Source organism: Argiope bruennichi, chromosome 4, assembly GCF_947563725.1.
Source record: "Argiope bruennichi chromosome 4, qqArgBrue1.1, whole genome shotgun sequence".
Taxonomy (NCBI): domain Eukaryota; kingdom Metazoa; phylum Arthropoda; class Arachnida; order Araneae; family Araneidae; genus Argiope; species Argiope bruennichi.
In genome coordinates, this window is record NC_079154.1 from 143,736,463 (window position 1) to 143,751,185 (window position 14,723).

A 14,723-nucleotide genomic window follows, 5' to 3' on the forward strand; every position below is an offset into this window, starting at 1 on the left:
ATATATCAAGAGAATCCATGCTATATGTTTCTATGCATTTTTGAGTTCATTTCTGTTCACAAAGAACAAATGCATAAATACAACTCCACTATACAAAATATCAAGAATTATAGTTTAAGTTTTATTTAAATATATCAATTACTTTTAAATGCAATGGAATCACATTCAAGATTCCCTTGGGAGTGTAATAATGAATAAAATGTACATTATACTATTGTAATAATACTATATATATAAAGAGGGCTAATCTTTTAATAGCAACCCAGTATTACCAAACCAGTACCCCAACTTTTTATTGATATTTCTCAAAAAATATCTTAATATTTTTTAAAGGTTTAACCACAGACACAGTTTACCCTCTTCCTTCAAACAAGGTCAAAAACAGAAGAAAGAAATTAATAATATATATCAGAATATGTATTTAATACTACATTGATCAATTTAAGTTTTCAAAATTTCAAATTTGAAAATTAGATGAAGTTAGCATTTACAGGAGTGAATAAAAACACCAATTTACATACAAGGCAAGAAAAATGCCTTCTTTAAAAAAATTCTAAGAACATAAATATTAACAATTGCAGTAATATTTTTTCAAACTGTATTCCCCATCTGCCTTTAAAAAAAATGGAATAATTACGGATAAATACAACATTGAAAGTTACAATCCTGAAAAATATTTAATACAAAAAGTGTTATATCAGTGCAAATATTCATAAGTGTTTAAGCATCTTCTTTTGTCCTTTTATAAATAATATCCTTATGTAGCCAAAAGATTTACTTTTGACTCAAAAGTAAATCTTTGACACATTTTAAACAAATCTCCTCAGTAAAGCTCACTCAATGGCCTGGATCAAATAAATAAATATGCTTAAACTCATATTTTGCAGTAAAAACTAGATCATAAAGATATTTAGATGACCAATCAAATATTGATGAAGAACTCGTCCCATTTCATAATACTGAAAAATTTAAAACTTTCAACAATGGTTTTGTCTACTGCCCAGCATGCATTTTCATAAAAATAATAAATACATTTGAAAAGAAATTAATTCTTAAAAATACCAAATTTTTCATTCATATTTTTTTGCTTATAAGATGCAGATTTTAACATGCAAAAGTTACAGAAAACATGAAGAGAAATATTATTCGGAGGTAAATATATTGAATATTTGAGAAAATAAAAATTAAGAATTTACTTGATATATTCATAATTGTACATGTACCAAACACAATATCTTTTAAATTTTTTATGCCAGTGATATAGAGAAGTTTATACAAAAATTCCGAGTGAATATCATTAAAATTCAGAAAGGTATCAGTACTGCAGCAAGCTGAATTCCAATTGCCCTCTATCCCATCCTCTAGTTAATTTTGCCTAGATAGAAAATGATAAGTAATAGAAAGTGATAAGTTGTAAAGACAAAATCTTTCAAAACTTAACAATATTCAGTTGGAATTTTTATAAAAATTGCTCTATAAATCTAAATTTGAAATTCTGAAAAAAATATTATATTTTGCTCATGTCCATTAAAAATTATTTTCTACAAATATACATATTCTCATGAGTATTCAGATTTATACTCGAAATTTTAATATAAAAGTATATATCAAGTATTCTGCATATACTTGATATCATCAAGTGTTCTGTAAGTTTTACATAATTTTATAGTAAGTTCTGCATACTATAATAAAAAGCAGATGCTATTTTTGCAAAAATGTACATAAATGTTGTTCACAACAAATAACACCATTTTTTAAAATTTCAACTCATCATTCGTTTCTTGTGAAATGGGATCAAATCAAATTCTTTTTCCCCTTTATCATAAAATTTGAGTTCGGGTACATTTTTTAGCATGGTCAAATTTCAAAGACAATTTATTTCTCTTTTCTAGAGGCAGTAGGAAAAATGTCTGATTTTGAAAATGTCTGGATACTTTTGACCACATAGTGTGTTAGTAAGTTGGAGTGAGAGGGAAAAATACAGTTATTTTTATGAAAACTATAGAGGAAAATAAAAATTAAAAACTAAACAACAAATATATAATGATTGATAATTAAGATCTAGAGCATATAAATCATAACAAATAAAATAAAATACATAGTAAACAATTCTTACTTGCTTATTCACAGCCAAACCTATTGATATTGCATTATAAGGAAAACTATGAGAAAAAAAACTTAAAATGAGTCAACTTAAATAATAAAATCATCAATAAAACTTGCTTATAAATTAAATAATTTAATTCATTATTATATAATAAATTAAATGAAAATAAAACATACCGGTGCACAAAATTCATTGTTCCATCTACTGGATCAATAATCCATGTTGGAGCATCTGTCAATTTACTACCTTCACTTTCTTCTCCTATAAAACTGCAAAGTTTTTTCTTTTAGATTTAATTGAAAGACTAACTGTACCATAAATTTGCACCTTAACAATATTATATAGTGATAATGAGTTGTTTAATGATGCTTTAGCATCCCTCATAGTTCAGGCCTGAAGCATACTCTGATTCCCCAATGGGAAAGCTTCATTTTGTTGCTCATTTAGCAGATGCTTCCATTCCAAAACAAGTAGCAGTGCTCACATGTGTTTTGTTTTCCACCCATATTAGGGGAAGATAAGCAATTGATAAAAAAACATTGTATCTGGTGCATGGAAATAAATTGTGATGATTGGTAAAAATGCATCAGTATATGGATCATTAAGTCTTTTTAACACTTATGAATGATTATGCTCTATAATTACATATATTATTTTTTTACTAATAATTAAAGTGAATGCGTACAGTGGCTCAAAAAATTGAGAGTAATCCTTACTTTTACTTGATAAATCCGACTTTCAATATAAATAACACATTACCGGAAGTGCAAACACGTTTTTATTTTTACACATAACAAATGGCTTAATTTAGAGCAAAAATAAAGAAAAACTTCTAAATTGAAAAGTTTCAGAAGCATTTTAAATGAACATACGCAGAATTTTGCCTCAAAAAATTGAGAATACACCAATGAAATTTTTGCAATACCACCCATAGAAACAAAGTGTCACTATTAAGTTGCATGTCTTTTGGCTCTTATTATGGCCTCTAAACATCATGGTACCAATTCAACCAATTTTTGGTGGCATCTGAAGATATTTCACCCCACTCTTCTTGAACTACTTATTTTGTTTCCAATTTTGTGTTTTTGAACCATTATTTTGAGTGTGGCCCACGAATATTCAATCACATTGATGTCGGGGTACTATGGTGGTGTGTGTAACTACTATTTACAATGAAAAAGACACCATATTTTGATGTTACGCGCATTCTGTTTGTGGTCGTTGTCCTGCTGGAAAATGGAATTTCCATCTAAACCCAAATTTTTACCACTTTCCTTTAGATTTCCGGGACCATATGGTTCATCCAACTTGTTTCAGAAACTTTTCAAATCATAGGCAGAAGTGTAAGTGCTGAAACTGTGCGAAATGCCATTAGACAAGCTGGATATAAAAGTCGCACCGTTAGAGAGAAATCATTCATCAACTTGCAAATTTAGAAAAAGCATTTGAAGGTTGCAAAAACCCAACAATTAAAGACCAATAACTTTTGGAAGAAAGCTATATTTAGTAATGAAAGAAAACTCAACATTTTTAGCAGTGACAGCCACTGTATTGCATGGAGAAAATCTAATGCTACTTTGGATCCAAAAAATTTACATCCTACAGTTAAACATGATGGTGACTCCGAGACGATTTGAGGTCGCATGGTTTCATCCGGGGTAGGAAATTTAAATTTTATTGATGGCATTATAAACGATATGGTTTACTTGGATATACTTTGCAGCAATCTACAGGAAAGAGCTAAAAATTTGGGTTTAAATGGAAATTCCATTTTCCAGAAGGATGACCCCAAACAGAATGCACGTAATATCAAAATATGGTGTCTTTTTCATTGTAAATAGTAGTTACACACACCACCACAGTACCCCGACATCAATGTCATTGAATATTTGTGGGCCACACTCAAAATAGTGGTTCAAAAACACAAAATTGGAAACAAAACCCATTTAAAACAAGTAGTTCAAGAAAAATGGGGTAAAATATCTTCAGATGCCACCAAAAATTGGTCAAATTGGTAGCATGATGTTTAGAGGCCATTATAAGAGCCAAAAGACATGCAACAATAGTGAAACTTTGTTTCTATGCGTGATATTTCAAAAATTTCATTGGTGTATTCTCAATTTTTTGAGGCAAAATTCTGCGTATGTTCATTTAAAATGCTTCTGAAACTTTTCAATTTAAAAGTTATTTGATTTTTCTTTATTTTTACTATAAATTAAACTATTTGTTATGCATAAGAATAAAACCATATTTGCACTTCCCAGCAATGTGTTATTTATATCGAAAGTCGGATTTATCAAGTAAAAGTAAGGTATACTCTCAATTTTTTCAGCCACTGTACACGTCTGTGGTGGACAAAAATATAAAATTAAGCATAATTCCTTTATGTTTTGGTGATAATTTATGAAAAATATTACAGCAAATAGCGAAAGTTAATTTTTAAACTCAATCTTAAAATTCTAATAAAGCATCATGCACATCTTAATTTTAATACAATTAATCCTTAATTTACAATTAATCAATTTAATACAATTAATCCTTAATTTTAATACAATTTAGAATACATTTTTATATATAGTTGAAGCAATACTTTGATTTAGGATTTGTTTCTGCTATACATTGTAGTTAAATAATCTATAAATATTCTATTAAATAACCGTAATATTCTATTGAATAATTTTTTTAAAAAAATTATTATGGTTAATATTCTATTAAATAACAATAATAAAATATCTTGTCTTACTATGTTTTATTATTTGCGCATTTACACCTATTATTCATAGAAGATTCCTCTAATGTGCGAGTGTGTGTGAAGCATCACAACAGACATTTGAGCATTGTTTGCAATATAATTTGTAATTGTCTGTGATTTTATTCATTCTCAATTTCACATTAGATTGTTAATAAGTGTTATTTTCCTTTGACATGACAGCTTAACTAGTTTTGATAATGACCCTTCCATATATACTCTTATAATCTTTAAGAAATTTTATCTTTCTGTCATAATCTTCAAGAAATTTTATTTTTCTGTCAAAATTGGTCATTTATTCATTTTTTACAAAATTAAATTTACTAGCGTTTATGTATGATTTCATGATTAAAGAAATTGTATTATCATATACATATATTTTTTTCTTATAAGCTACATTTTTGTGCAGATTGTTGATTATTACATGAGACTGCATACAATATTAATGAATTACTTTTATATAATAATAAAAGGTGCACAATATCTACAAAAGAAATTATTTTTCTGGTATTCATCATAATTATAGTCATTTAAATTTTGAAGAGAAAGTAAGTTATTAATAGAATAGATTCATTGACAACCTTGAAATAACAGCTTCAAGAAAAAAATGGTCATCAAAAATTAAATCCAAAATAAATTATCTCTGTCATTAAATCAAATTCTATTCTTTGCTGTTAAACCAAATAAAAAGTCATAAGCATAAACAAATTTCATTAAAAAATGCCTCCTGAAATATCATTAAAAAAGAGACATTTTTTGTAAAGTGTACATTTATTAACATTCTGACATAAAATTGAGAATGTGCAAAATCTCAGAAAATTTCAAAAATATTAAATAATACTCAACTGATATAAAACATTAACAATTTTCAATCAATTATATAAAAAAATAATTATGATTGTTATTATAATGCTTCACAGATAAAAATTTTAAATAGATGTATCAATGTAAAAAAATACCATTTGGCCATTTGCAGAATTAACAGACAATATCATTATGTAGCAGATTTATCTAAAATGAAAATAAAGTTCAACTGTATTCAAATCTTGAATGTTCCCTTAAAGGGAAAAAAAATTAAATTTTATAATAAATCAATATATACATCAAAAGTAGAGTAGAATGGATGAACTCAAAAGTTATAATAAATCAATACAGAATATCAGAACTGATTATTTTACAATTTTCATATTCCTCGCCATAATTAGAAAATTTAAATTAAGATAAACTATGGATCCATTCTGAATAATTCTTGGCGCCAGGAAATTTTCTGTTTCTTGCTCCAAAAAAATATGTAAACAAAATTTATTCATCCTAGATTTTAATTATGTTTTTCATAAAACTGTCCAAAGAAGTCGAATGTATAAAGGATTTTCTCAATAACTCTAAATGAACATGGAGAAAAAAGAATGGTGCCAAGTAAAATTTTAGCTTTTGAGAAAGTATGAATGATTTACATACTCGTGCAATATGATGGTAGTTGATGACAACCAATTACCAATCAATTATTACATGGTAATCTACTCCTTCACTTTCAATATATCATGAATATTCCTTTGAACTTAAATAATTCGTCTTTTATATTGAAATTTGGGAAAACAAAATATTAATTTTTCTTTTTTTTTATTCTCTTATGCCTTATGTTTTTTGCCATTATCAAGATTATTTCTGTGTCCCCCTAACTAATTTATCACATATCCCAAGAGAATGTATACTGTAGATTGGAAATTTCTGATCTAGGTAAAAAAAGATATCAGATGCATTTTTCTTTTTTTTTTTTTTAACTGAGGTTTCAACACAGATTAAACTATTATGAGTGTCAGTATTTTCAGTTCCTTTCATGTTGTAACTATGACTCAAGCAACAGAAGCCAAGAGATCTTTTTGTGAAAGTTCTTATACACAGTGAAAATGGAGATAGTCCAGAACAGCAAGATTTCATTTATATGTATCTGAAATAAACTTATTTACTTGAAAAAAAAAGTATTTGTATATTACAAATAATTTATAATCTTATGTGTTAATATTTATAATATGGTGCATATACTGAAGTCCAAACAATGCTTTTATGATGTTGTTAGAAATTTCTTACAAATATAATCACTGCAAATTTAATATCCCATCAAAAAATTAAAGTCAATTTATATAGTAACAATTTATAAGATTTGTTTAGAAAGTGTTACCAGTGATCCGGAAACTTAGATGAAAATCCAACTTTTAATAGTTCTTCAATTTTTTTATCTGTTTCTGTGACTAAATCTACATTGCTTTCCTTGGTTTCCACATTTTTCTTTTCATCAATGGCTTTTCTAATAACCTGAATAAATAAAAACAAAATATTTCATAATAAAAGAAAAAGACTGCTTTACAAACAATTATTTTAGTTTAAAATATTTTGATAACATTTAAAACTATGCCACTGAATTATTGCATATATAGAAAAATATAGAAATTTAATGTTGGAAATTGCAAATCATCAAATTTGTTTATGATATCTGTCCGCTGATTTCACAAATATGTACAAAATCGAACTACAAAAAAATATATTCAAGTAAAAACAGCATAAGCAATCCATTTCTTTTTTTCTTATTTCTATCAAAGATATAATTTTTTTGTATAAATAATATCATCATAAATAATTAGGATCATTTTAATTTCTTCAATCAAAAAATGAGATAATGACTTACAGTTCTAGAATTATTTCGAATATAATAGATTAATGCTTATTTTGCGAAATACATACATCTTGTTAAACTAATTTTTGATATTACTCTATAACTTCTAATGCAATATTATAAAGAAATGCATTAATTATTTTTATAGTAAAACAAAGAAATAATCTATTGACAACAATAAATTAATTTGATCGCATTTAAAAAATGTTTTATCAAAAAACTATCCAATGATACAGAATTGCAGCAATCATATTTTTACCTTAAAAATAAAATTTTATCATTTTTTTTTCTTTCAAAAATAATTGAGGAAAAATCTTTTGATTGAAGAGATTTTTTTGTAATAACAGTTTGAAATAATTTCTCGGTACTTTTTTGTACACCACATTATAGACAGAATAGCAGACAAAATTTTTACTATAAGTAGCAAATCAAACAAATTTATACTACAAAATGTGCAGTTTAAAATTGCAATACCTGACACACTTCACATATTTGGACTGCAGACAAAAAATAAAGACAAAAAAAAAAAAAGACAAAACTGTAATAAAAGAAAAACAATGAAAAAAGAAAATGATTTTTAAAAGAATGACATTCATGTTTGACAATAATTTGAAAAAAGATAATGAAAAAACATCAATTTCCTTGTTTCCATTAATATTTTATTTCCTCATTTTTGAATTATAAAGTTACATAATGAGTTTCAATTCAATGAAGATGGAAAAATTTATCCATACAAAAGAAAATCATAAGAAGAAAAACTTAAAAATATAAGAAATATGTAGAACTATCTAGCTCAAGGTTAACAAATCTATCATTAATAAAAATAATTTAAAAAAAACTTTACAATTGTGGAATCATTTGTCAATGAACAGTAAAATAAGTTTAAATACTTTTTGGAAGAATTAAGCCAACAATTTATGTTAATATTTTGTTTATTTTAAAAGTGTAAATACTTTTACTGCATAACGAAAAATTACATGAATGCATATTTCCAATATTATAAAAATTTACAACATAATGTTTAAAACTTCTTTTTTTTTCCTCATTCTTCTTGGACTTTTATTTTTTTCCCCAATTGTAAAAATTTTTAACTGTACAAAACATAGAAAATATTTAAAAAGAATTAGCCAGTGTCAAGAAGTCAGAAAATATGAACTGCAGGTTTTTATATAAACATTATGTTTTCAATGTTTCAGGTTGTCAAAGCAGACATTTATAGAATTTTAGTCGATCCAGCATTTGTGTTATCTGTCTAGTCCTTTCATGATATTATGAAGAATAACTGAGAATCTATAATATATTAGTGCACACAACAAGAAAAAATTTAAACTTATAGTTTATATTAATTCAGTTCAAAATATTAAAAAAAAAAAGTTTACACTTAAATGCTAATTAACTTTAATCATTTCAAAGAAATATATTAACAAGAGAAAAAAAAAAGAACAAGCATGCAGCTATATAATGAATTTACAAAAATTTGAAAATATAAATTGATAGAATTTAAATTTTAGAACTGTGCTTCTATACCCATTGAAACAATAATATTAAATATTAATCAAAATACAATACATGGCAATTGGCAAAAAAAAAAAAAAAAAAAAAAATATCATATAAGAATTTAGAAAATTAATTAAATAAAAATTCTAACATCTTTCTATTCATATGCCCAATAATTGTAATTTTATAATATATACTATTAGATATTTAAGATAAAAATTAGTTTGAATCTAGCTTAGGGTACCCCTTGAGTTTGTTGCCAATATGGTAACTTAAAACAAATTCAGAGTAGTTCTAACAGCCATGATGCAGATTTGTTTAGTGTTTTTATTTATTCAGTGGTACACCTATTACACCAATATTGAGATAACTGAAAATTACAAATTGTCCGAATAAATTTTGCATAATAATTAAAAGTATTTTTTAAGTGAATTGCAAGGAGATAATAATCATCCTTCCACATTTTTTACAAAACTAATTTATTTCATTAAAATGATTTATTCTCGAATTTTATCAGAACTGAAAATAAAAAATAAAAATTTATTTTAATAATATTTTACAAGGATCTGGAAGAGATTTTTCTTTCTTTAACTATTATTCATAGATTAAATGATTATTTTAATTAAAAACATCTGCTTGAGCTTTCTGAAATCATTTGTTTCTTATTTAACAGTTATTAATATAAAGTCTCATAATTACAACAAAATTCTTTTCAGTTTGTAATAATATATCTTGTCATTCTCAGAATGTCCAAGAATGGATGCCTATCAGATGGGATTGTTAGAAATATAAAGTTAAAGAATTCAATGTCTACATGGTGGAATATGTATTGTAAAGTCAAAATAATGTAAATATTATTGAAAAAATCTACCATTTCTTTAACGAAATTTCCAAAACGTTCCCAATCCAGAAGCATGATTACTTGAGCTAAGTAAATGCATCAATTAATCCCTTAAAATTTCTTGTAGAAAACATCCATACCCAGTAACTTCAAGATGAGAGGCACATTTTTTTTTTTTTTTTTCCTAATCCTCAGAATCCTTAATTTCAATGTGTTAGTGAAGCTACTAGGTCAAGAGTGGTGAACCTTTGTGGATCAACGTGCCACTTTTTTCTAAAGAAATGTTTAATGAGCTATAGATGCGCCATCAAATAATTTTGACATTATTATTGAGAAAACAATAAAACTAAATACAAACAACTCAAAACTGTTTATTTACTACGAAAAAATACATTTTGCGCTGTATAGTAGTAAATTTTATACGTGTAATTAAAATTAAAGTGACTTCTGTTGCAGCAGATTAGACGACAAATATCTTATATTAGGATTGTAAGAAGTTACTTTTAGCAGAATGCATGCTGAATTGGTATCGTCTGCCAAACACTTTCGAAGTGAGTCTTTAATGTTATTCATCTCTGAAAATAATGACTCTCAGGCATAGGTAGATGAAAATATGGTTAAAATAGCACGAGCCAGCTTCTTCAAAAAGTTAAATGTGTCTGGAATCGAATTCCATGTTTCCAAAATTTCGTTACTGAGATTTTTACTTATATTGCTTGTTAATCTTTCTGTTTCAATCAAATTCAACTTTTTCAATCGTTTTAATAAATTTTTGAATCCATATTGAACTAGTTTGGAAATCAATCAGTTGCATTTCAAATTCCTCAATTTCCAACCAATTCAATTAGGACAGGTTTAGTTTATCAAATGAAGTCACATCAGGGTACATAATAAACTTTAGCACTTCTGATAATTTTTTAAACTGAGAAAATCTCGATGAAAATTCCTTGATTGAAGAATCAATTACAGAAAAAATTCTTCAATAACTTTTTCTTCATCTGGTTTCTCATGTACATTTAAATCTTTGATATTTTTTTTTCAAATTTATGATGTTGTAGTTTGTAGTACAAGGAAGTTTTGAGAAGTTGTATTACAAACTTGTAGTTTTTTGTAATAATATCGTTCCTGAAACGTTATTATTTTGTAATAATATTGTTTCGTTTAGCGTCAAAAGCGCGAATGAGATTCATCATGACAATAATTGTTTTATATGTACCTTGAAGCTTTACGTTCATTTCATAGAAATATTGGCTCATGTCAGTAAAAAATACAAATTTTGAAAGACAAATAACATTCAACAACTATGAGTTTTGTTCTATTCCCACCCCCTCATTCTGCAGAAACAGACTGATTTCTTCCAAACAAACAACAAATCTTTGAGGTACGTCCCACAACTAAACCAGTGAACACACTACTAAGTTATACACTAATAATACACTAAGTTATACACTATTAAGCCATTATACACCAAGTTGACTTCATCCAACAAAGATTGTGTCGCATTCCATCAATGGCACACTTGCCATTGGTTCGCCATCCTATACTAGGTTCTTGCTCTTACTGCTTGTAAAGATATAAGATTTTTTTTCTTTTTGTAATAAGAAAATTTTGCCAATATCTTCTTCAGATGTTAAAGACATAGTATACATAATTTATCCCACTTCTTTTATGTTATTCAAATAATACTTATACTCATAATGCTAGTGAAGATATTAGAGCCCTAATTTTGTGCTAGCAATTATATCTACTATATTCTTCAGATGGCATAAGCATCACATAGTCTAATTTTGTAGTCCAAAGTACAGACCAGTGCAGCCAGTTTGGAGAAATTCTTAATTTCAGAAATCAAATCAGATTACACAATAGCAGCTTGGAGAAGTTCAAAGGGCAAACAAAAGAACAATCCTACTAAAAAAAAAAGCTCACAACTGTAATTAAAATAAACAATTAATAGTTAATTATAACCATATCAGAATATTGTTTATTTTATCAGAGTCATCTCAGTTTTTGATGATGGTACCTTGGCAAGATGAAGGGACTCTTAACTAGATTTCAACTTACAAATTATTCTAAAGTAAATTTGACTTTTTGTCAAAAATTTCTTACAGAATTAGTATTGATTCTAAATGGAATCTAGATTATTTTTTTCAAGTTAAGAAAATTATTTGTAAAATTGAAGCTCTCTTCCTATCCAAAACATTTAAAATCATTATCTTTTTAATGAAAATTCCACTAAATGGGATTCTTTGAAAACATGAATGGTAAAATTATGCAGAGCAAATTAATTACAGCAAAACTTTAACAAACTTTTTTGTGATTATTTCATTTCTTTGTAGGGGAAAATGGATCTATTCAGAACGAAGATCTGGATTTTCGCCAAGTAATAAACAAAGACTCTAAAGCCAAAAGAAAAGCAATTAAGATGTTCAAAAGTTCCTACCTCTCCTGCAGCACGAGCCAGCTCAACAGCAACATCATAATATTCATCAATTTCGGATAATGAAGCCATAATTGCACAAAAGAAAAAAAAATGTAATAATTATCAAATGAATTGAAAGTTGCAGTTAAAATTTTATCGGCTTTTGCTACTCAAATCCAATTAAAAACTCATTAACCGAAGAACGCTTTTATTCCGGTGGTAATTACACAGGGAAAGTATTAAAAGTGAAAAGGGAGAATTGGCTTCGAAGGACGACATATTTCATTCCCGTTGTGATGGAAAAAGGAGAAATTACGTTGAATCGACATTTATCGGACATCTTCAGTTCGTGTCTCGAAACCGCAAAATGGTGTTATATATATATATATATATTATCTATACTTATAATAAAGCTCAATGTGTGTGTGTGGGGGGGGGGGGGGGTTGGCGCTCTACAGGCCAGGTCATTTGACATACAGCTATCAAATTTGTTACATGTATACCTTAGAGGTCGGGAATGTGCACCTGGAGTCCCTTTTTTTGAAATTTTAATTAGAATTTTAATTATTAATTAAAAACTAACTTTCCCGCCAAAAAAATCTTCCATTTTCCCCACCGCCAACTTTTCCGCCAAAAAAATCTTCCATTTTCCCCACCGCCAAATGAGTAAGGCTTCAAAATTTTTTCTCCCAACAGTAATGAGGCTAGGGTTAACATTTTACTGCGGATTATTTCAAACGATTCTGTTTATTTTCTTAATGTTTTATGCATTTAAAATTAAACATTGTTAATGAATCCATGTTTCAGATTCATTCTGAAGTACTTTTGAATTAAAATAACACAGAATAAAGGAAAATAAAAATGTATAATCTGCATACCGTTACCCCAACTGGCGTAGAAAAATTCACGCATTTGCGTTACCGGAGCTGGCGAAGAAAATTCACGCATGCGCATTCTGATTGTTGCCATGATAACCGTTATCAACGGATGATTTAAATTATTTTTAGGTTAGTTGCATGCTTTTGTAAGTAAATTGTATTTACGTTAGTTATATATTTTTTGTATATACTTATAGTTTTAAGTGCATCGTTTTTTAAGTAGATTTTTTTAACCTGTTTTCAATTATTTAACTTATTTTTAGGTTAGTTGCATGCTTTTGTAATTAAATTGTATTTATGTTAGTTACATATTTTTTTGTATATGCTTATAGTTTTAAGTACATCGTTTTTTAAGTAGTTTTTTAAACCTGTTTTCGACCGATTATTTTAAACGATTCATGTTATTTTCTTAAAGTTTGATGCATTTAAAATTAAATATTGTTAATGAATCGATCTGTTCATGATGAATCTGAGAAAATTTTGTTGACAAATTCTTGAGATATTACATAACTTAAGAAAGATATTCTTTAGTGCCCATAAAGTTTAAACGCTCAGTGACTCTATTATCAGTAATCATATTATTAAAAAAATGCTTTGTTTCAGTAAAAAATATTATTATATTAATTGCAGTTTAGTCATTTCCATTTTAATTTTAAGCATAAATTCTACCGGAACTAACAGAAAATTAGAGAGATACATATTATGTTATGGCTGAAGGACTTTATATTATTATGAGTGAATTACATGACTATCAAAATTTGAAGCTTTAAAATATTTGATGAAGAAGCTATTAAAGTAGGAATTACATAAAATATTTAATTATTAAAATTTTAACGAGCATTAAGATTCGGGTACCGGCTGGCCGCCAAAGGCGGCTAGTATATATATATATATATACATTGTTAATATTGTTAATTGTTAATATATATATATATATATATATATATTAGTTTGAATAGGATTCTGAATAATAATTCTATAGTTACCCTGAATTATTACAAACGTTGTAATAAAAAAAATATATATTTCGTTAAAATTTTTATAACTTTATTTGTAATTTTTTTGTGTCAAGTTAATGCACATGCGCAGAAGTCATTCCTTTTCTTAGCATTGTGCTTTTAGACCAAATTCCTTCCATATTCGAAACTTGAATTGGATTGTCGTATTAAGAATCAAAGAATTCTCATCCTCTCAAGGAATAAGTGGCTTCCTGGATCAGTGACGGCAGCAGAGGTTTGCCGACGAGAGGCGGGGGGGGGGGGGGGGGCAAAACAAATCCGACAGAGGGTCAAGTACAATATCTCTATTTTGTCTTCAAAATAACTCATAGTATTTAATTTTACATTTAATTACAGGAGATCAAGTATTATTTAGGGTCTTTTTTATTCAAATTCTGATCCTTTCTTTTATTGTTAAAAATTTACAAAGGTATTTGCAAAAAAAAAAAAATTTACTCAGTTTCTTTTACTATAAAAAAACTGTCAATATTTGAATCTATTTTTTAATGAGACTCTTGAGATTTCATTTCTCTAAGATCTAATTTTAGAAAAAAATATGGTTA

General features: G+C 27.0%; 1 protein-coding gene across 3 annotated transcripts in view; it reads right to left on the reverse strand.

Annotated features, from left to right (window-relative positions):
• LOC129965448 (inositol monophosphatase 1-like) overlaps positions 1-12,615 on the reverse strand; it is a 61,524-nt gene extending 48,909 nt beyond the window's left edge. The window contains exons 1-4 of one of the 3 annotated variants that reach the window (XM_056079320.1): positions 12,306-12,615; positions 7,036-7,169; positions 2,284-2,376; positions 2,117-2,162 (exon numbers count right to left, since the gene is read on the reverse strand). In XM_056079320.1, the coding sequence (XP_055935295.1) occupies positions 2,117-2,162; positions 2,284-2,376; positions 7,036-7,169; positions 12,306-12,374 (342 nt within the window). In that variant the 5' untranslated portion in view covers positions 12,375-12,615. The remainder of the gene's footprint in view (positions 1-2,116; positions 2,163-2,283; positions 2,377-7,035; positions 7,170-12,305) is intronic. The other 2 variants (XM_056079319.1, XM_056079318.1) reach the window with 2 other exon arrangements.
• Positions 12,616-14,723: the final 2,108 nt, after the last annotated feature.